At 46.1% G+C, this 21,876-nt stretch overlaps 1 protein-coding gene across 4 annotated transcripts in view; it reads left to right on the forward strand.

The window, feature by feature from the left end:
- Nucleotides 1-17,451, forward strand: part of rfwd3 (ring finger and WD repeat domain 3) — a 57,150-nt gene extending 39,699 nt beyond the window's left edge. For 3 of the 4 annotated variants that reach the window (XM_085991127.1, XM_085991126.1, XM_085991125.1), the window contains exons 8-13: nucleotides 7,799-8,027; nucleotides 8,636-8,786; nucleotides 10,092-10,268; nucleotides 11,200-11,414; nucleotides 12,057-12,274; nucleotides 16,100-17,451. In XM_085991127.1, coding sequence (XP_085847253.1) covers nucleotides 7,799-8,027; nucleotides 8,636-8,786; nucleotides 10,092-10,268; nucleotides 11,200-11,414; nucleotides 12,057-12,274; nucleotides 16,100-16,243 — 1,134 coding nt within the window. In that variant the 3' untranslated portion in view covers nucleotides 16,244-17,451. The remainder of the gene's footprint in view (nucleotides 1-7,798; nucleotides 8,028-8,635; nucleotides 8,787-10,091; nucleotides 10,269-11,199; nucleotides 11,415-12,056; nucleotides 12,275-16,099) is intronic. The other variant, XM_085991128.1, reaches the window with a different exon arrangement.
- Nucleotides 17,452-21,876: the final 4,425 nt, after the last annotated feature.

Genomic DNA, 21,876 nt, shown 5'->3' on the forward strand with positions numbered 1-21,876 from the left:
TGTGTTCTCCAGATGTCGCCATCTTGGATTGGTAATGCTTGCAATTGTGTTGTACTCAGGTTATTCCACATTTCCCAGAATTGTTTTGGGTTGGTGGAGTTTTCAATTTCTTCTAGTATTTTGTGGGTATAGTTTTGTGTTTTGTTCCTAATGGTGTGTTTATATCTTTTGAGGGTTTCATTGTATCTAGTACGTAGGTCCGGATTGTTTGGTTGGCGATGCTTTTGGTTTGATATTTTTCTCAGGTCTTTTCTGGCATTTTTGCATTCGTGGTCAAACCATTTCTTATTTTTATTTTGTCTTTTGTGACTCTTCCTCTTCTGTTTCACGAGGTCGGCTTTTACAGCTGCCTCATGAAAGATCATATTTATATCCTCTATGGCCATGTTTACCCCATCTCTGGTGATCTCATATAGATTTTCTTTAAATTTTGAAATTTTACTTGTGAGATCAGGTGAATTTAGTGCTGTGATGAATTTATCTCCACTGTCTGGGGCCCATCTGTATGTCTGGTTTATTTTATGTAGCTTACTGGGTTCCTTTTTTGTGTCTGTAGTTTGGGCAGAAAGTTTAAGGTACACATTTATTTGGTTATGGTCTGAGAGGGGGGATTGCTGCCTGACAGTGAATGCGTTGATACCGCAGGGGTCCAGGTCAGTGATTGTATAATCCACCACACTAGACCCAAGAGTTGAGGAATATGTGAGTCTCCCTAAGGAGTCCCCTCTGAACCTACCGTTAACTATGTACAGGCCTAAGGCTCGGCAGAGTTGCACTACCTCCCTACCGCTTTTATTTATTTCACAATCGAGGTTGTTTCGGTTTGCGATGGCTGGTGTGACATATAGAGGGGTCTGGCCAAACACATGGTTGTTGCCCTGTGGGTCTATGAAGTCAGGTTCACATCCTGTCCTTGCATTTAGGTCCCCACATAGTAGCACCTTTCCTTGGGCCTGGAAATGGCTGATTTCCATGTGGTGAGTGTCAAATATCTCCTCTTCAAAATATGGCGATTCTATTGGAGGTATGTAGATCGCACATAAGTAAACATCGTTTTTTACTATTCCTATATTTTTATCTAATTTTAGCCATACGTGTGATTTTCCCTGTTTTATCGGTGAGATGTGTTTGTTCAGTTCTCCTTTATACCACACCAGGATTCCCCCGGAGGTTCTGCCCTTGCGTGTCTTAATGTTCTTTACTGAAGGCACAATAATTTCATGGTACATTGGGGGACAGTGGGTCGGCATGTCCTTTTGGCACCATGTTTCTGTTAACACAATTATATCAATGTCTTTTATAGCTTTTAGGAATTCAGGGTCTGTACTCTTCATCCCAAAAGTTGAGGAGCGGAGGCCCTGGATATTCCAGCAGCTTATGTGGAAAGAACGCATTTATATAGTTCAATAAAACGAAATAAAATGGACCTATTTTGTGGGATGAGTGTGGAAACACTATTTTCTATAATGCTAAATGATGATTTAGTATAAATTTCATGAGGCATGCACATATATCTATCTAATAGTAGTAATAATACTGATAAGATAACAATAATGATAATGATAAATAACAATATTAATAATTTCTCCGGCTTTCTATCAGGCTGTTCAGCATCGTCATGATCTTTCTCAGTTCTTGGTCTACAGTCTGTGGTCTAGAGGGGGGTCTTGGGTTCTGTTGTTGGTTTTGTAAAGGGGGGTGGGGGACATTGGTGGTCCTGTTTGGGTTACGGCTCCCAATGGTAGAGGGGGTGGGAGGGCTGCGTCTTTTGGCAGTGTTTGAGGTTTTTTGCAAAGACCCACATCCGCTGTTTGAGTAGATGTATTTCGTCATAGAGGTCCCTTGTGTTGATGTTTGGATGATGGGCCAGGTAGACGTTGGGGAAGACAGAACATCTCGTGTCGATCTCCCTGTTGGTGTTGTGGATTATATAGGCTGGGGTGTCCTTTCTGGGCAGTAGTGTGGAGATCACGATCCGCGCCTCGGGGAATTCCTTGCTGGCCTTTTCCGCCATCCTGCTCACCGCCCTAGCAGTGCCTTCCCGTAGGGTGCGTAGGTCGTTTGTGCCTGTGTGGATCACAAGCCATTTGGGGCTTCCAAGGGATTCTTTGTTCAGGATCTTCATTGCATGTTCTGTGTTGCTGCACCATTTTTTCAGGACTTGATGACCTGGGAACAGCCTCTGGGGGTCCAGAAACTTTCCGTTGGAGTCGGTCAGCAGGACCGCCTGAGGGGCTGGTTTTTCAGACTGGGTAGCAGTAGTCTGGGCAGGACTCGACTGATGGCTGGTTGTTGGCTGGGTTTCTGGGATATGTTGTGTGGCAGGAGCGGGGTTTGAGGCTTTCGGTGTGTCCTCGTGTGGGGGGGCATCTGACGGGTTCTGCGTCCCTGTGTGTGAGGACTGGGTAGCGGTAGTCTGGGCAGGACTCGACTGAGGGCTGGTTGTTGGCTGGGTTTCTGTGGTGAGCTGTGTGGCAGGAGCGGGGTTTGTGGCTTTCGGTGTGTCCTCGTGTGGGGTGGCATCCGACGGGTTCTGTGTCCTTGTGTGTGTTTTTTGGACCTTAAGAGGTTTGTGTTGCCTGCTGAGCCTTTCTACGGCCTCCGTCATTTTGTTTAGTTGGGTATGGAGTTCTTTGATCTTATTTATTTGTTCCTCTACGGTCTTTCTCAGATTGTGGATGGTGGACTCGTTTTCCATTTTCAGCTGTTTGAGTTCCTCCGTCCAGTTCTTGGTCTGTGTTTCTCTGTATTCGTTGAATTCGAGTTCTAGTTTGGACAGACTCTCTTTCAGCAGTTTGTTTGCGTTGAGAGGTGTGGGGGGGGTGGAGATGGTCAGGGAGGTGTGTGTCTCTGCTGGACTCTCTTCTTCCTCCGCTTGGCTCTCATCATCCTCTGTTCGATTCTCTTTTGCCTCCTGTCCATTGGTCCTATTTGTGTCTGCCTTAGTTTTCAGCTGGGGGAATTCCTTTTCGAAGGAGTCCAGACTTTCTACATTCCCCTGTATCATGATCTTTCCTTTTTTGTTGTAGTAGCTTATGGTTAGCAGGGGGTCATCTTTATCTAGATTTCCATCTTTACATATTTTCAGTCTGCCTCCACTGCCAATACCTTCGCTGGAGACGTATGCGTAGTATTTTTGTAAAGTCTCCTTCCATGAGGGAATGGAGTCGGTGTAGAATATGAGGTTGTTCTTCGTCTTAATCCCTTTGTGTGTGGTATAGTCAACGTAGAGGACCTCTGGGTTACTTTTTAGTGTTATGTCCTTGTGTTTTTCCTTTGCTTTATTTTTTGTGCATTGCTCAGGATATTTCATTTCCCTGCTCATTGTAGTCGTTTGTTTTGTCTCAGGTAGATAACTTTTTTTCTCTTTTTTGTGTCGTGTTCCACCTTATCCCACTTTTAGGTCCAAAATTGAGAGTTTTTCAGGGTATTTCTTTGATATAGCTGCTCTTAAAAGTTTCTCTCTCTCTCTCTCTCTCTCACAGGTTCCTGGTTCGGGTTGTTTATCGTTTCTCTCTGGTTTCTATTCCTTTTTTTTTTTCTTCGGGTTTGTTGTTCTTTTTCTAGGTTAACTAAATTTAGGTAGATCTAGGTATAGCTTTTTTCCTCCGGACCCGGAGTTTTCCTCTCTCTCCTCGCGTCGGTCTCAGGCTGTTTCTGCTCTGGTCCCAGCCCCTCGGCTCGGCTGTGCAGTCCCGTCCCGGCCCGGTGTTTGTCCGAGTTTCTCCGACCCCGGAGTTTCTCGGGTTTCGGGCCCCGGGCTTGCTCTCTCTCCGGGCTTCTGCCCTGGTCCCAGCCCCTCGGCTCGGCTGTGCAGTCCCCGCCCGGCCCGGTGTTTGTCCGAGTTTCTCCGATCCCGGAGTTTCTCGGTTTTCAGGCCCCGGGCTTGCTCGCTCTCCGGGCCTCTGCCCTGGTCCCAGCCCCTCGGCTCGGCTGTGCAGTCCCGGCCCGGCCGAGTCTCTCCGACCCCGGAGTTTCTCGGATTTCAGGCCCCGGGCTTGCTCGCTGTCCAGGCCCGACCCGATCCGGCACCCCTACCTCTCCACTCGCCTCCCTGACTGGCTCGGGCCGCTCCTCCCGGTCTGGGTCGACCCCTGCTGCCGCTCGCTCTCCCTCTCTCCGGTGCCTCGCTCGGCCCGGTTCCTCGGGCCTTTCTCCGGCTTCAGGCCCCGTGCTCCGGTTGACAGAGTCACACACCGTTCTCTCTGGTTCTCGCGGTCGCTCTCTCTCTCTCTGTCCCCGGGCCTCACTGTGTCTCTGGGCCGGTCTCTCGGTCTCGGTGAGCCGGGCTGTGTCCCGGGTGTCTCCGGGCTCTCGGTGTCCTGGTGACGGGTCGCTCGGTCTCTCGGTCTCTCTTTGCTCCTTTTCTCCTTTCAGCCGTTTCCCTTCGTTCAAATTTCGCGCTCTCAGCTCTCAGCGCTCTCTCTCCTCTCTCTCTCCTTCTCTCTCTCTCTCCTTCTCTCTCTCTCTCTATTGAATTGTCTCTGGGTGGAGCTCTCTCTCTATATTGAATTGTCTCTGGGTGGAGCTCTCTCTATATTGAATTGTCTCTGGGTGGAGCTCTCTATTGAATTGTCTCTGGGTGGAGCTCTCTCTATATTGAATTGTCTCTGGGTGGAGCTCTCTCTATATTGAATTGTCTCTGGGTGGAGCTCTCTCTATTGAATTGTCTCTGGGTGGAGCTCTCTCTATTGAATTGTCTCTGGGTGGAGCTCTCTATATTGAATTGTCTCTGGGTGGAGCTCTCTATATTGAATTGTCTCTGGGTGGAGCTCTCTCTCTATATTGAATTGTCTCTGGGTGGAGCTCTCTATTGAATTGTCTCTGGGTGGAGCTCTCTATTGAATTGTCTCTGGGTGGAGCTCTCTATATTGAATTGTCTCTGGGTGGAGCTCTCTCTCTCTATTGAATTGTCTCTGGGTGGAGCTCTCTCTCTATATTGAATTGTCTCTGGGTGGAGCTCTCTCTATATTGAATTGTCTCTGGGTGGAGCTCTCGATATTGAATTGTCTCTGGGTGGAGCTCTCTCTATATTGAATTGTCTCTGGGTGGAGCTCTCTCTATATTGAATTGTCTCTGGGTGGAGCTCAATATTGAATTGTCTCTGGGTGGAGCTCTCTATTGAATTGTCTCTGGGTGGAGCTCTCTCTCTATTGAATTGTCTCTGGGTGGAGCTCAATATTGAATTGTCTCTGGGTGGAGCTCTCTATATTGAATTGTCTCTGGGTGGAGCTCTCTCTATATTGAATTGTCTCTGGGTGGAGCTCTCTCTCTATTGAATTGTCTCTGGGTGGAGCTCTCTATATTGAATTGTCTCTGGGTGGAGCTCTCTCCCTCTATTGAATTGTCACTGGGTGGAGCTCTCTCTCTATATTGAATTGTCTCTGGGTGGAGCTCTCTCTATTGAATTGTCTCTGGGTGGAGCTCTCTATATTGAATTGTCTCTGGGTGGAGCTCTCTCCCTCTATTGAATTGTCTCTGGGTGGAGCTCTCTCTATATTGAATTGTCTCTGGGTGGAGCTCTCTCTATTGAATTGTCTCTGGGTGGAACTTTCTTTAATTGGCTGTGCGTGTGTTTACCAATGAAAACGGCCATCATACCCACCCCATGCTGATTCAATACCATCCAGAGTCAGTGCTGGCACCTGCAGCCTTTACTTTTCCCCTGACTGCGCAATATTCAGGTGGAGGCAATAAATAGAGAACCTGTGGCCAATTCAGAAAATACTCGGGGGTAAATTCCACTTTTCCCCCTAAGACACTGGAGCAGGCTGTAGGAGACTGCGGTAGCACATTACTACTCGGCCTAGATTTTGCAGTCAGTGGCGAAGGGACGATGCTTGCTGCTGAATTCGGAAAAAGCTGCACACAGTTTTAGTAGGCTCTAGAGCGCAGATTTCCACTTTTCTGATGTCAGTTTGAATTTGGTGCCTTCTACAGGGGACCTGTGGCTTCAACAGTGCAAGCAGCAGTAGGCTGGTCAGCCAATCAGATTGAACAATTCTCACAGACCACAAAGCAGGAACTAAAAAGTGGGGAATTTAAATCATTTTGCAGGAAGCGAAATAAAGATTGGGACATACACGTGACATTACGGGAGAAAAGCAAATATCAGAACAAAAACTTTTATAAAATATTTTAATTTTATTAAAAGTCTGCCATTTTTTAATCATCTTCTGAGGGAATGAGACTCCACTCTTGTAAAATTAGTTTTTTTTAAGGGCCGGAGCAGTTGTTCAGTAATTGTGACTTAGTACACCGTAGTTGTTGTCAGTTTTACAGCAACGGCGAGTGCTAACAGCCTTGTTATTACTACCTCAAATTACGGGCCATAATCCCAGCTAACTAGCAGTTTATACTCTCTAACTGGAAATGTCATCATCTTGGGAGCTTGTTGAGACTTTGTTCAGTTGCATGTACTCAATCCATACCCACCGGTTTTGCTGGTCTGTACCACGGGGTGATGTCTATCTGCAGACAGAACACTTTAATCTAACTATTTTACATGTGTACTCTCTAGTTTTACCATCCCTGTCCATCTTGACCTATTCAACCAGACTGTGTATCCAAACCAATCCAATCCCTTCATTTAAAACAAACTTCCATCATCCCCTCATTCAAAGTAAATAGCCCTAACTCTAGGAACCTCTCCAAATAAGTAAAACGCCTAAGGCTGGGTATCTTTCAGGTTGCCCTGCTCGGCACATTCTCTAGATCCTCTGTATCCTTTGCCGTGTCTGGGAACCAAAATTGGACACAATACTCATAGTTGCAGATGTAGCAAAGCCTTATGTAGCCTTAGTAAATGCTCTTTGTATACTCATTCCTATCAATTCATCCTAAAACCTTTTCTCTGTAGCCACATCACACTGCCTTAATAAAAGCCAGCACTGATCCCATCCCTCTTGTTTGATCTGTTACTTTAAATGGTATTGCTGCACGGTGTAAACATGTCTGCAGTCTCTCAGTCCCAATGCTGCACTGAAGGACAGTTGCATTTCAGTCCACTTATCTAAACTGACTTGAAATCTATTGATTTGGTCCAAATTATTAACCCAGTGTACATTTTCTGTAATTGGCGAGTTTATAAATGGTTCTGTTGCCCCCAACCAAATCATTATTGAAAATCTTAACAGCAGTGGTCCCAAACACTGAGCTTTCTGGAGCTCAACCCCTGGCCATACAAGTGAGCGCAGGAAGGAAGAGTTCAAAGTTGGGATAGAGAAATTTAAAATCCCTGTGTGTATATGTGGCTCTGCATTAAATTCCCTGTATGTGTTTAGCACTCTGTATTAAATGCCCCATGTGTGTAGCTGTATTTTGAATTCGGTGTGTTTGAAGGACTGCAGCTAATCCAGATAGAGACAAAGAACTTGCAAGTAACATTAAGGCAACAATTAAGAATCATTTAAACCACAAGTGGGTAGGAGGGCAAAGACACAACAGGATTTCAAACTAAACTGAGCATAGACTAGAAGATAGCAGCTGGGTGTGTACTGAGTTTCCGCCACATGTAGTTGTATATTGAATTTTTTGTATGTTGCTGTATACGGAATTCCCTGTTTGTGAAACTATATATTGAATTCCCTATGTGTATTGAATTCTGTGTAAGTATGTATGTATATTAAAGCTATATATTAAATCATGTGTACATATGTGTAGCCATATAGTGAATACTCTTTGAATATAGCTATATGTTGGGTTCCCTCTGACTGTGACTATATTGGGTTGTGTATGTAGCTGTATATTGGATTCCTTTTGCAAGCGTGGTATTGAATTTTCTGTGTTGTCACTACAGGAGCTGAGATGTCTTATCGCCAAGCACGGTCCAAGTGCTTCGCAAGGCCCCTCCAGTTCCCATAATTCCCTTATTGGCCACCCTAGTTCCAGTCAGAGTCAATGCAAGTACCAGTTTGAGAAAGGCATCATGGTTTCGCAGAGTGGGAACTGTCGAGTCATGGCATACTGCGCTTCGATGAGCTGTCTCGTTGTGTCCCAACCTTCTCCCCAAACAGCTCTTCTGCCTGGTAAGCTTCAGAGGGGTTTCTACAAGACATTACAGTTCCCAAAAAATCTCGCGTGCTCAACTCTTTATCATTGTCTTTAAAAATGTCTCCCTTTTAAATTTTTACTCATTAATTTCCCCTAATTTGAGGCTTCTGTTTCCTGCACCAGTTCCCTCCTCCTTGCCTTGATCTCTTCCCTGCTGCTATCGCTGCTCTCGGTCCTTCCTGCCCTCAGCATTGAGATTCTGAACTACTTTGTAGACCTTGCCGTATGATGGGATGTGTTGGTGTGCATGGGGATGAGGTATTGGTACATTGGAAAACTTTATAACTAAAGATTGTAAATTGATCTTTCCACCAGCTCATAATGGTCCTGTGCACAGAAGATCTGTGTCCTTATTATACTTTCCATACACAACCATAACATTTATTCGAAGTATTTCTCATCTCTTAACAATTTGAGCCCTTTCTACAAACAGTTTTACTCCAGAAATTAGCCTAGTTGAGACACCAGCTTTGTGCTTAGTGGTGGGAAGGAGCCATGTGGTCCTGTAATTCACATTGCAAATTAAGGTAACTCCCGACAGTTCAATTTTTGCACTCTGGCTCACTGTTTGTCTGGTGCACAGGATGTGGCGTAAAGAAGATAAGTGGAGTGAACTTCCGCAGCACCCAGTACATCCCGATCCATTCCAAACAGATCCGAGGCCTGGCGTTCAGTGACCGCCCTGACAGTGTCCTCCTTTCTGCATCGCTGGACAACACCATCAAATTAACCAGGTAAATGGGTCTCGAGCTGCAGTGGCCATTGAGACACGTGAGGAGAAGGGATCGAAGCATTGACAGGGCAGTTTTTACTCTGTCATCCAGACAAGTGAATAAGATTCTTTCTTGGGCGGTGCCTGTTAACTCCTTTTTAGAGGTTGACATGCACGTCAAATGTATTCAGGTATGCTGAACTGAGGTTCTCCTTTTTCTGCATGTCTCCTGGCTGCCTGGGGTGGGAGGTGGTTGGGGGAGAAATGGGACCCTCTACACACTTGTGAGTAGGCTAAATTAATTGGTTTGGACTTGCTGTTTTCACCAACAACAAAAATTGCCACTTTCAGCTTCCGGGACCCCTCACTATTCCACCTACACACGCCACCAGTTGTTAGCGTAGATGGGGTTGCAGATGGCCTGCTCCCTGATGGGTTTTTCCCCCTCACCAATTTTTCTCCTCTTTTGAAGGTGGTGACTCCTTGCTGGAGTCTGGTTCTATGAGCAGCAATCACACCCCAGCACCTCACCTACGTGGCTACTATGTATATGTGGACCTAGACAGTCATGGTTAGCAGGCGATTTGACTGCCAACGCATCACAGCTAAGCCTGGTCCTCACCCACTCATGCACTTCTGTAAGGAGCCGCTGGTAATTAGGAGCAGGATCCCTGGTTGATGCTTTCACCCCCCAGCTCACCAGCAGGTAAGTGGTTATGGTGCTGGACTTGCATTCCAGAAGTTATGAGTTCAAATCACACCATGGCAAGATGAGACATTGGATTCAATAAATCTGGTAATGTGTGGGCACCACAAAAATGAACCCAAAAGCTGCTAGATTGTTGTAAAAACCCAACTGGTTCATTGCTGTCCCATCAGTAAGGGGCACCTGCTCTGGCCTACACGTGACTCCTGGCCCATTCTACATGATTATTAATGTCCTCTGAAGTGGCCTAGCAAGAAGTTGTAAAAACAAAATCGCTAGAAGGCGGCCCACCACAATCAGCTGGGGACGGTGTCGTTGGCATCTCATCCCAAGAAGAAATAGCAGCTCAGGCCAATTGTAGTGCCCTAATGGTACCCCAGTTTGAGATTGGCCAGGGCTCAAAGCCAAGTCCTTCCTGGTCTGTACAATCCTGCTACTCCTGGCTATACTCACTGAGGGAAGCTGTCCAGAATTGCGGCCGTGTCTCACCCACTGAATTGAATTGTTTTCTTTAGTGTGGCGAAGTGCCAGACCCCAAGCAGCGTGCCCAAGATTCCATTCCATCACCCTGTGCTTGGCCTAACCTGCCTGCAATGACCCTGTTAATTGCTATCTCTGTAGCCTGATTGCCAACACCGTCGTGCAGACGTACAACACCGGTCGTCCTGTCTGGAGCTGCTGCTGGTGCTCAGATGACACAAACTACATCTATGCTGGGTTGATAAATGGGTCCGTCCTGATCTACGACATGAGGGACACCACCACATATGTCCAGGAGCTGCCACCACAGGGTTCCAGGTGTGTCTTTTCAGTACATTGTGGAGTTTTACTTTTTGTTGGTGTACTTGTTTACTGCCTTTTGTCCCTTTGGACATGGCATGCTTGGCCAGCTCCCCAGGCAGCAGCAGGCGCACAGCGGTCTGAATCTCCCAGGAGATGATGGCGTGGGGCTTGTAATGGGCCAGGTGGGAAGTGTCACCTGTGCTCGAATGTCCAGTTGTATACAGGAAACTTTGTGCTATCCGGCACCGACAGGACCGAGCTGTTGCCGTTCCCTCAAAACTGCTGGACACTCCAGCGCTAATGTTGAAAGATACGGAAGCTTTTGAGCTCCGTATCTGTCAACAAACCCCAACAGCTTCTAAACAGTCCAAGCGTCTCTAGCTTAGCAACGGCTTCAGCAGACCTTGCAGAGCTTGACTGTTGAGGAAAAAAGCAACGCGAAGAAAAAAACCTAACGAAAATGGCTCCTGATTTTTGCCGGTGGCTCGAGCATTCCGGACAGTTAGCCTCCGGATAACACACAGTTTCCTGGAGTTCTGCTTTTTAAAATGTCTGAAGCCTGGATTAAAGGATATATGGTGCATTCCAGAGGTAGTGATTGATGGGATCAGGCATTGGGAAGTGGAAGAGAGACTAGGGCACCTGTTCCTTTGAATAACTTTTCACGCAGATGTCACATGACTGACCCACATTATATCCTAGAAAAATTGTCCCTCGAATCTGTTCTGTTCTATTTTTCTCAGGAACTGCCTCAGTTATTACTCCTTAGAGTTTTCTGATCTATGTATAACAACTACTGGCTGCATTAATAGTTGTGATTCTCTTTTGCCCTCTTCCTCTCCTAATGCAGTGTCAGATGTAAACAGATTTTAATTTTCCCCCTCTCGTGATTGCTGCTGCAGATTATAACCCCTTTTTCCCCCCACTTATACATTTCGATGTTTAGGTGTCCAGTGACATCACTGTCCTACCTCCCACGTATGGCGTCTGCAGCGTTTCCGTGCGGCGGTCTGGTGGCTGGCACTCTGGAAGGGGGCTGCTTCTGGGAGCAGGAATCCACAAACACGTACAAGGCACACCTGCTGCCTCTAGAGGTTGGGAGCTGCACAGATATACAGATCGAACCCACGATGCGACACTGCCTCGTTACGTACAGGCCAGGTACATAGAGCAGCATTTGGGAGGGTACGGTGGAGGGGGGGTGGGGTTTACTATTGTGTGTCTAATAGAGCAGTGTGGGCACTGAACCTGTTGGGCAATCTGACTTCGCTGGCATTCGAGTGACAATTGGAGTAGCTACAAAACTGTGTCTCCAGTTAGAAAGAATTAAGGGCAAAATTTCACCGCCTCCTCTGAAGACCCTCTCTGGTTCGGTTACATATAACCTTTACCAATACAGACCTGATGCCCTGGGCTCAATTCCTGATCTGTATTGCGTTACTGGATTCAATCCCGGGTCCACTAGGCTGGCATGATTGGCTTCAGTGCCCTTGGGTGAGGAAGGGTAGAACCAACCAGAGTTGCTTACTCCTGATAGCTGTCTAGTCACCCTTGTGGGTTGAAGACAGGATCAGGCTCCAGCAGTGAAGGACCCATGGTCACATGGCTTACCAACACTCACTGCCTATGCTCATGCAGGAACATTGGCCACTTTCCTGGTCTTGCAGGGCTGCTGGCGTTTGGTGAACTGGATCTCGACAAACGTCCTCGCCTGTAGGAGGGGAAAATTTTGTCTGCTCAAAATTGAAAACCGTTGCCAGTCTTGAATGTGGTATTAATGGTGCTTTTTTTTTTTTTAAAAAGGTAAAACCCACAGTTCTTTACGGTGTGTGATGATGGAGCTGTCGAGCAGTCCCTCCCCGGAGTCGCTCGAGAACCTCGTCTGCACATGTTACCCGGTGCAGACGTTCAATGCGGGCCCCACCTGTAAACTGCTAACCAAAAATGCCATTTTCACCAGTCCAGAGAAGGACGGCAGTGTCCTGGTGTGTGCCGGGGACGAGGCGACCAACAGCGCTATGGTAAGTGATGGAGATTCTTTAAAACCTGCAACATCGCCTGCAATTTGGATATTGACTTTTATCCCATCATCCTTGACGTTCTATGCTCAGTCTTGCTCCAGGATTGCAGCATGACTGCCGGTTAGGTTAATGGGGACAAATGTTGCATTATGTTCTATTGTATTCAGCACAAAAATGATGATTGAAGTCAAATTGTCCCAAAGGGAGAGGAGAGTACACCACAATGCAGTGTTGTTGACACTTGGTTTTCTCGACAGTGAATGTAATATCCCAGAGGAAAGGGCAGGTAACCTATTGGATTCTGTAACCAAGCCGGTGGGATGCACTAGAGTGGATCTCCAGCTCATTTTCCTGAAATTTGTATGGGCAGCGATTGCCAATGAGCCTGTGCCCTACTGAGATACACTGCAGGCTGCCTGTCTGCTTCACGGTGCTTGCTCGTCAGCTGCAGCAAAGACTTAGTGGCGTGTCTTCAGGCTGTGCTACAGATAATGACACATGGTGCCTTTATGAATACAGGTGTTCAGGGTTCACAGGTTCTGCACTACACCTGCGAGTGCAGTGCATGCCACTCTTGGTGCTGGGGTGGCTCGCTGTGCATCGCCTGTGTTTCTTGATTCTGACTGCGTGCCACCCATTTGAGTGGTTTCTGGTTTTATGCTTTTGGGTGTGATGCTGAGTTTAGCCACATGGTGGCTGCAGGTATCCTCATTTGTGATTGAAGTTTCTGTTGTGGCCAATGAATGATGTGGCTATGAAATGAGCACTGTGGTCATGGGCAGCACTGACGAGCATGTCCAGGGTGCGCGGTACCCTCATCCTCTAATTATAACTGGAGTTTCAGACTCCAGAGTTGAACCCAATTTAAAACATTAGTTAAAGTTGTTTTGCTTCAATCAACTTGACTTTGAACTCTGAGACTTTGTCTCACAGAGAAGTGTTTCCACTCCATTTGCCACATCATGGAATTTGGCGAGGGAGTCTGGCTAGTTTGGGTTTTTTTTCAGCTGAAGGTGGCCTTTAACCTATGACTGAGAGGATTTGGGCATAAGTGAGGGGTCATGTTGCATCGAGTGTGTGAAAAGTGGGGGGCGGGGTTGGAGAAACGAGCAACAGTGGGTGGACAGAAGGCTGCTTTGTGAACATGTGGGTGGGAGGGGGAATAAGGGGTTGTGTAAAGGCTGCATGACCAGGCACAGTCTCGTGGTGTCCCATATGAAGGTAAGCAGCCTTTGTGTTTCAAATTTAAAAAAATGCTGGAGCTGCACAGCAGGTGTCTCAGCATCTGTAAAAGGAAAAGATGGGTTCGTCTGTGGACTACACACCCTTGTTGGAACATCTGATATGTTAACTCACCTTTCTGTGGACTACACACCCTTGTTGGAACATCTGATATGTTAACTCACCTTTCTGTGGACTACACACCCTTGTTGGAACATCTGATATGTTAACTCACCTTTCCATCACCTTTCCTATATACAGCCAATGACAAACATGCTGTGCATTTCCAACATTTTTATTTTAGTTCCTGGTATATTTTGCATCTGTGTTCACTATGGAGAAGGACGATGTAGGCATAGAAATCGGAAAGGGGGATAGTGATATACAAGAGACTCTTGTTTAAACGGCACCTAAATATCCGGAATTCTCTCTTAACTGGCAAAATTCATACTCCGAAAACAACACCTCAGTAACCGGAACTGTTGCCGAGTCAGTCTCCCGCGGTGGCCGAGTTAGTCAGTGGGGGTAATTCTCCAAACTGCCGCTACTCGGCTTCTTGGCGCCATCGGAAGTCCGAACACCTCAATAACAGGAGTCTGACTCTCCCGCGCTGCCGGTAGTCTCTTCCGATCCACCATTTTTCTGTGTGTCTCCATCTTTATCGTGAATTATCTCCCCCATCTTGCATTATGGGATAGGTGAGTACCCAATTACTGTAAACTGCACATTGCTTGATTTTTTAAATTTTTGTTAAGCCTCGGTAGATAACCCTCTCAGTCATCTGGAATTTTTAATCAACCGGCACCATCCCGGTCCCGTCGGTGCCGGATACCAAAGAGTTTCCTGTACTTGAACAAATTAGTATTGAGAGGGAGGAGGTTTTAGCGGGCTTAAAAGTGGATAAATCGCCAGGCCCAGACGAGATGTATCCCAGGCTGCTGTGTGAGGCAAGGGAGGAGATTGCAGGGGCTCTGACAAATTTTCAGAACCTCTCTGGCCACAGGGGAGGTGCCAGAGGACTGGAGGACAGCTAACGTAGTACCATTATTCATTACAGGCCAGTGAGCCTAACATTAGTGGTAGGGAAATTATTCTGAGGGACAGAATTAGTCTCCACTTGGAGAGGCAAGGATAGTCAGCATGGCTTTGTCAGGGGGAGATCATGTCTAACCAATTTGATTGAATTTTTCGAGGGGGTGACTAGGTGTGTGGATGAGGGTAGTGCAGTTGATGTAGTCTACATGGACTTCAGTAAGGCTTTTGACAAAGTCCCGCATGGGAGACTGGTCAAGAAGGTAAGAGCCCATGGGATTCAGGGCAATTTGGTGCATTGGATCCAAAATTGGCTTAGTGGCAGGAGGCAGAGGGTGATAGTTGAAGGTTGTTTTTCTGACTGGAAGCCTGTGTCCAGTGGTGTACCGCAGGGATCGGTGCTGGGTCCTCTGCTGTTTGTAGTGTACATTAATGATTTAGATATGAATGTAGGAGGTATGATCAGTAAGTTCGCAGATGACACGAAAATTGGTGGAGTGGTAAATAGCAAGGAGGGAAGCCTCAGGCTACAGGATGATATAGATGTGTTGGTTAAATGGGCAGAAAGTGGCAAATGGAATTTAACCCTGAAAAGTGTGATGTGATGTATTTTGGGAGGACTAACAAGGCAAGGGAATACACAATGAATGGTAGGACCCTAGGAAGGACAGAGGATCAGAGGGACCTTGGTGTGCATGTATATAGATCCCTGAAGGCAGCAGGACAGGTAGATAAGGTGGTTAAAAAGGCATATGGGATACTTGCCTTCATTAGTCGAGGCATAGAATATAAGAGCAGGGAGGTTATGATGGAGCTGTACAAAATGCTCGTTAGGCCACAGCTGGAATACTGTGTGCAGTTCTGGTCGCCACACTAGGAAGGATGTAATTGCATTGGAGAGGGTGCAGAGGAGATTCACCAGGATGTTACCTGGGCTAGAGCACTTCAGCTATGAAGAGAGACTGGACAGGCTGGGGTTGTTTTCCTTAGAGCAGAGAAGGCTGAAGGGGGACCTGAGTGAGGTGTACAAAATTGAGGGGCATAGATAGGGTAGATAGAAAGGAACTTTTCCCCCTAGTAGAGGGGTCAATAACCAGGGGGCATAGTTTCAAGGTAAGGGGCAGGAGGTTTAGAGGGGATTTGAGGAAAAACTTTTTCACCGAGGGTGGTTGGAATCTGTAACTCACTGCCTGAAAGGGTGGTAGAGGCAGGAACCCTCAACATTCAAGAAGCATTTAGATGAGCACTTGAAACGCCATAGCATACAAGGCTACGGACCAAGTGCTGGAAAATGGGATTAGAATAGACGGGGCTTGATGGCCGGCACGGACATGGATGGGCCGAAGGGCCTCTTTCTGTGCTGTATAACTGTTTGTTGTCATCTTTCTGTCTTTTCACTCTGCAATGTACCACAAATGTGGAAACTTTGGTGGTAGGGGGTGCGGGTTATTGGTGGATGAAGCAGTTAAAGCCAGACACGCTGATTGTTTGATCTCGTTCTACGGTCTGCCTTTGTTCCGTTTCCATCTGAAGGTGCCCAGCCTTGTAACCCTTTTTGTTGTCTTGTGGCAGGTGTGGAATGCAGGGAACGGCTCCCTCATCCAGAAGCTTCAAGCTGACCAGCCAGTACTAGATATCTGCCCCTTCGAGGTGAATCACACCAGTTTCCTGGGAACTCTGACAGAAAAAATGGTCAAGATCTACAAGTGGGCCTGATGGGACCTGCGTTTAAGTGCTTGCCGTCAGACTTGCTAGAACTGGAAATCTGTGGCCTAAATCTGGTGCTAATGTTGTAGATGAATTGCTGCACTGCACCTGGGTAGGAAACGAAGCACCTTTTAAACAGACCTGCTTGTCCCCACATGTACGGCTTGATTTATGTGACTGACCTACCCGAGCTGTCTCCTGGTAATTTACCAACTTACCCTATTGTTGTAAACCACTGCCTTTATTTAAATGTAATGATTAGTTGTCTCGCATTTCCAAAGGTTTGCTGGTTTCTGACTAATGCTACAGCTGTTTCATATTTGTGATATTTCCAGCAAGATTGTGTTTGAATAAAAGCCGATTTCTGTTTTTTTTTCTTTTTTCCTCTCTTGTAGATACTCGTGTGGCATTCCCCAATGTTCTTTGCTTCTATTAATGCCCATCTGTTATCTATTGCCAGGAGACCCCTGAGTGGCCTGCAGTGACTCCTCCGCCCTAGTGTATATTTTTCCCCTTCCTCTGGTGGTGTAGGGGGACCAGAGCTTCTAATCGTCCCTTTACTGACTCTTGCAATAGGCCAACAAAAAGAGAGCTCAGAGTACAAGCGATGACTCGGTGGGACGTTGTGTTAGTGCAGTGGGCCAGCCCACAGGAGTATTGTCACTTGAAGCCACCCTTTTTTTAAATCCCACCCATACAGATCTGTGGTCTATGGTGATGGAGTAGAGGGGGTTCCAGCCAGGGAACTGTAGCAAATCTGCAGAGGAATATCGAGGTCGCACGGTATACTGTGTAATGCCTTAACCTCTTTTAACTTATGTGGGGGGGAAATTGGATGACTTGATTTTTGGTTCTGTCTATTTTGATTGCGTAATAAGAGATTTGCATGGACAAATGCAGGTTTTGTCTTGCTGTACAGGGCCAGAATGACATATTCAGTAATTCTATGGTTGAGTAGTGGGTCCATGACTGAGTGTATATACCCAGGAAGGTTACGAAACTCGAAGGCCAAAACCTGCTGGTTTAATTCAATGCAGAAAGCGTTGCCCTTGGGATTGCTGATGAGGGCTGTGAAAGCCAATGCCTGGAGCCGATGCCTGATTATGTACCTGAATGGGAAGTATGTATCTGCTGCTCATGTACAATTCAAACTTTCATAGTGTACATAAGTGTCATTTTATTACTATTATACATTGAAATAAAAAAAATTAATTGAATGTGAAATCTTAGTGTTTTTTCTTCCACCCACTAGTGGCTTATTAAGTGATAACTAAACATTAGCAACACCTCTATCAGCCTGTAATGTGAGCAAGGTCCATGTTGTACCTCAGTTTGTCAGCTGGGCATTCTGCTGGCTATCATCACTTTCCACTTAGTGTCAACTGAGCCTTGGCGTACTAGGGTTGGAGTTTTGCAATTGCCCGTGGCAACCAAATACTGGTCATATTTTCAATATTGGAAACTCTTGACTTTCTATGAATTTTGTTCATTAAGGGAAGAGCTCGTCTGAGATGTGTTTCATGATTGACTAACCTGTTACTATTGAGGCTCACAAGTGAATTAATGGCCACTTGGACAAGGTACCAAAGGTTGGAAAATTGGCAATAAATGAAGGGAATATTGGGGGAGGTTCCAAGGAGGATTACAAAGGAGGTAGCACCAGGAATATTCTGAGATTAGTCAAGTGGCCTCATTCCTGCTAACTCACTGGTAGTAGGATTGCATAGAATTTACAGCACAGAAAAAGGCCATTCGGCCCAACTGGTCTATGTCTGTGTTTATGCAACACACGAGTCTCTTCCCACTCTTATTTACTTCATCTAACCCTATCAGCATATCCTTCCTCGTGTGCTTATCCAGCTTCTCCTTGAATGCATCAATACAATTTGCCTCAACAACTTGAGGTGGCTAGTTCTATATTCTCGCCCCTCTCTGGGTAAAGAAGCTTCTCCTGAATTTTCTATTGGATTTATTAGTGACTATCTTATATTTATGGCCCTCTCTGTCTATCTTTTCAAACCCCTTCTTAATTTAAAGACTTCTATTGGGACACCCCTCGGCTTTTTTCTAGAGAAAAGAGCCCAAGCCCTGTCGAGTCTTTCCTGATGGGTATAACCTCAGTTCTGGTACCATCCTTGTAAATCTTTTTTGCACCTTCTCCAGTGCCTCTATATCCATTTTATATTATGGAGACCAGAACACTGCACAGTACTGTCTCTAAGCAATTACTGCTGATGATGGAGCAGAGTCAACGGGGCACCGCAGTAAGTGCAGGGGCATCTGGAGAAACTTGTTTGGATAGGGTAGAGTTTTAGACGAGTAGGGATTTTTAAATGAGAATTTTGGAGTTGATTTGTTGATGAAAAGAAAGACTTGCATTTCTATAGCGCCTTTCACGACCTCGAGACGTCTCAAAGGGCTTCACAACCAATGAAGTACTTTTGAAGTGTAAACACTGTTGTAATGTAGGAAATGTGGCTGCCAATTTGTGCACAGCAAGGTCCCACAAACAGCAACATGATAATGACCAGATAATCTGTGATGTTGATTGAGTGATGAAATATTGTCCAGGACACCAGGGATAACTCCCCTGCTTGTTGAAATAGTGCCACAGGATCTTTTGCGTCTACCTGAGAGCATATGGGGCTTCGGTTTAACGTCTCGTCCGAAAGACGGCACCTCCGACAGTGCAGTACTCCCTCAGCACTGCACAGGAGCCAGTGCAGCTGGGCAAGAATGGGAGTGGTGGTTGGTTGGAACTTTGAGGGAGGGTGTGGGCTGCAGAGTTCTGAATTAGCGGACGGTTAGGAGCCTGGTGGTGAGTGTGCTGGCGAAGTTGATCCATACCTTCCTCATCAAGGATCAAGAGTCCAGTAGCAGTGGGGGGAGGGATGGGAAGAGATTGGGAATCTGACAATATTCTGGAGGTGGAAGGAATTTATTTTGGCAGTGGACCAGATGTGAGGTCACCAGCCCAATTTGGGGTTAAACAGGCTACCTGAGCGGGGGGCAAATGGAGAGCCCGAGCTAGAGGCTGGTGGGAGACTAAAAGGGATGACTTCAGTTTTGCTAATTTTGAGCCAAAGGAAATTCCAACTAGTGCAGAATTTTGGCAGCTGGAAAAGACAGCAGCAACTTTTTAAGTTCACTGTGGAACGGTGGGTTATTAATGAAAAACTTGGAAGAGATCGTAAGCTGAGCACTGACTGAGACTTTGAATACCTCCCAAATCCAAGGTTAGTCTGTTCCAAGTGTTAGAATTTCTTGCAAGCTGTGCGCAGCAGAATTGGAGTGCTGTAACACAGACCAGTCACACAATAATGAGACCTGAAGGAGGGAGGGCACTGCAGCTGTCTATTGGCTCATTTGAAGCTGGTCAGCAGTACTCCTGAGCCAGTGGCTGGGAGCTTTCACCTACAATTATATTGAGCCAGAGCACAATACCCAAGCTGCCGCTGTGTTTTCAGGTGATCAGATTAGAGTCGGAAGCAAATTCTATTTTATGCAAGAACCAAACACAGCCAGGCTTCAAGAACCTCCTCATGCCATAGAAGAATAGCTACGCTGATCTGCATGCAATTTTTCCCCATCCACTCAAGGCAGGTCAACAGTTATATGTAGCAACCAGTTGTGTCAAAAGGAAGTGTCAATAACTAGTCCTGTGTCCCATTTACATCAACTGGTTGCATGGCATCAGATCAAGTTAAGCACATGTCACATTGACCAGTTGGGTTCACAGGAGCATCATGGATGTTTGTGAAAGCCAAAACCTTGAGTGAGAAGAGGTTGAATGGTTCAACTTGTTCTCACTGGGGAGAAGCCAATGGAGAGGGGTTATGAATCGTGTCCTTGAAATGCTAAAATCCACGAGTACCACTTGGCTGAGCAAGTTGTATAACTTGAACCATCAACACAACTAGAAGGCACTACAGAATTGTTGGAGAGGTTCAATCCAACAGATTATATATTTTCCCCAGAGCAATTGTCCCATTTGATTTTTCGTACAGCTTCAATCCCCTTTGTGACTAATCCCCTGTAACTCTATCTCATTCATAGTTCCCTGTAATTCCAATCCCATTTCTTCCTGCCCTGTAACTGTGTCCCATTGGTCCCTCCTTGTACCTACAATCCTACAGCAGCAATCCTCCTTGTGCCTTATCCCTTGTAGCTTCTATTTTGTGTGTTTCTCCCCTGTGGTTCATCCACCACCCTTGCCTCAGCAGCTGTATCCCATTTGTGCCTCTCCTATGACTCCTCACCTATGGTTCATTTCTGCTCTATTATGGGAGTTCTCTACTTGTGCCTCACTTTTGGCTGCACTGCACTAATTCCTCCCTTGTGACTGTCATACTCGCGTCCGCCCCATCCCCTCTATGCATATCTCACTCATTGCTGTATGGATGTTAGATGAAGGCTGTGATGCTCCATCTGAGATCGCCTGTGAGAAATGGTCCCTTGGGCAAGGCAGTGGAGGGCACCCTGTGCTTGTAGAACAGTATCGCAGTAAAGAGTCTCAACCTTCAAGAGTTATAGAATCACACAGCACAGAGGGAGGCCATTTGGCCCATCAAGGTAAGGATATTCAGAGAAAATTAAAGGGTGGGAAGAATTTGTCATGGAATTTATCTGAATGACCCACTGGGAGAGAGATTGTTTGGAAGGAACTCTCCAAGTCTACTATGGCAGACGGAGTTCAATGTGGGCAACAAGTATGGGGTCATCCACTTTGGACCCAAGAAAAATAAATCTGAGTATTTTCTAAATGGTGAGAAATTAGGAACTGTGGAAGAGCAAAGAGATTTGGGAGTCCAAGTGCACATCATTTAAAGCTAGTAGACAGGTACAAAAAACAATCAAAGGCTCAATGGAATGTTGGCCTTTATCTCAAGGGAGCTGGAATACCAAAGGGAGGAAGTTAGTTGTACAGAACCTTGGTCAGACCCTATCTGGAGTACTGTGTTGAGTTTTGGGCACTGCATCTCAGGAAGGATATATTGGCCTTGGAGTGGGTGTTGCACAGATTCACTGGAATGATACCGGGGCTTAGAGGGTTAAATTATAAGGGTAGGTTGTATAAACTTGTCTTGTAGATTGAGGGGTGATCTGATCAAGGTGTTTAAAATGTTAAAAGGATTCGATAGATAGGGTAGATACAGAGAATGATTTCCTCTGATGGGAAATCAAGAACAAGGGGACATAATCTTAAAATTAAAGCCAGGCCATTCAGGAGGGAAATCAGGAAGCACTTTTCCACACAAAGGGTAGTAGAAATCTGGAACTCTATCCCCCAAAAGGCTGTGGATGCTGGGTCAATTGGAGCTTTCAAGACTGAGATAGATTTTTGTTGGGTAGGGTATCAAGGGGTATGGAGTTAAGGCACTAAATGGGTTTGAGGTACAGATCAGCCATGATCTAATTGAATGGTAGAGCAGGCTCGAGGGGCTGAATAGCCTACTCCTGTTCCTATGATCTGACTTCATAAAATCTGTTGTCGGATTCCAACCAGTTTATCCAGAAAACTTTTAAAAAGAAAAGCAAAAGATGCCAGAAAGCTGAAATTAAAATCACAATTTCTGTCAATGCATAATAACTCAGTGAGCATCTAAAGAACAAAGACAAATTAATGTCAGATGAAGGGTACA

This window comes from Somniosus microcephalus, chromosome 6, assembly GCF_052327205.1.
Source record: "Somniosus microcephalus isolate GS21.2 chromosome 6, FLI_Smic_1.0, whole genome shotgun sequence".
Taxonomy (NCBI): Eukaryota; Metazoa; Chordata; class Chondrichthyes; order Squaliformes; family Somniosidae; genus Somniosus; species Somniosus microcephalus.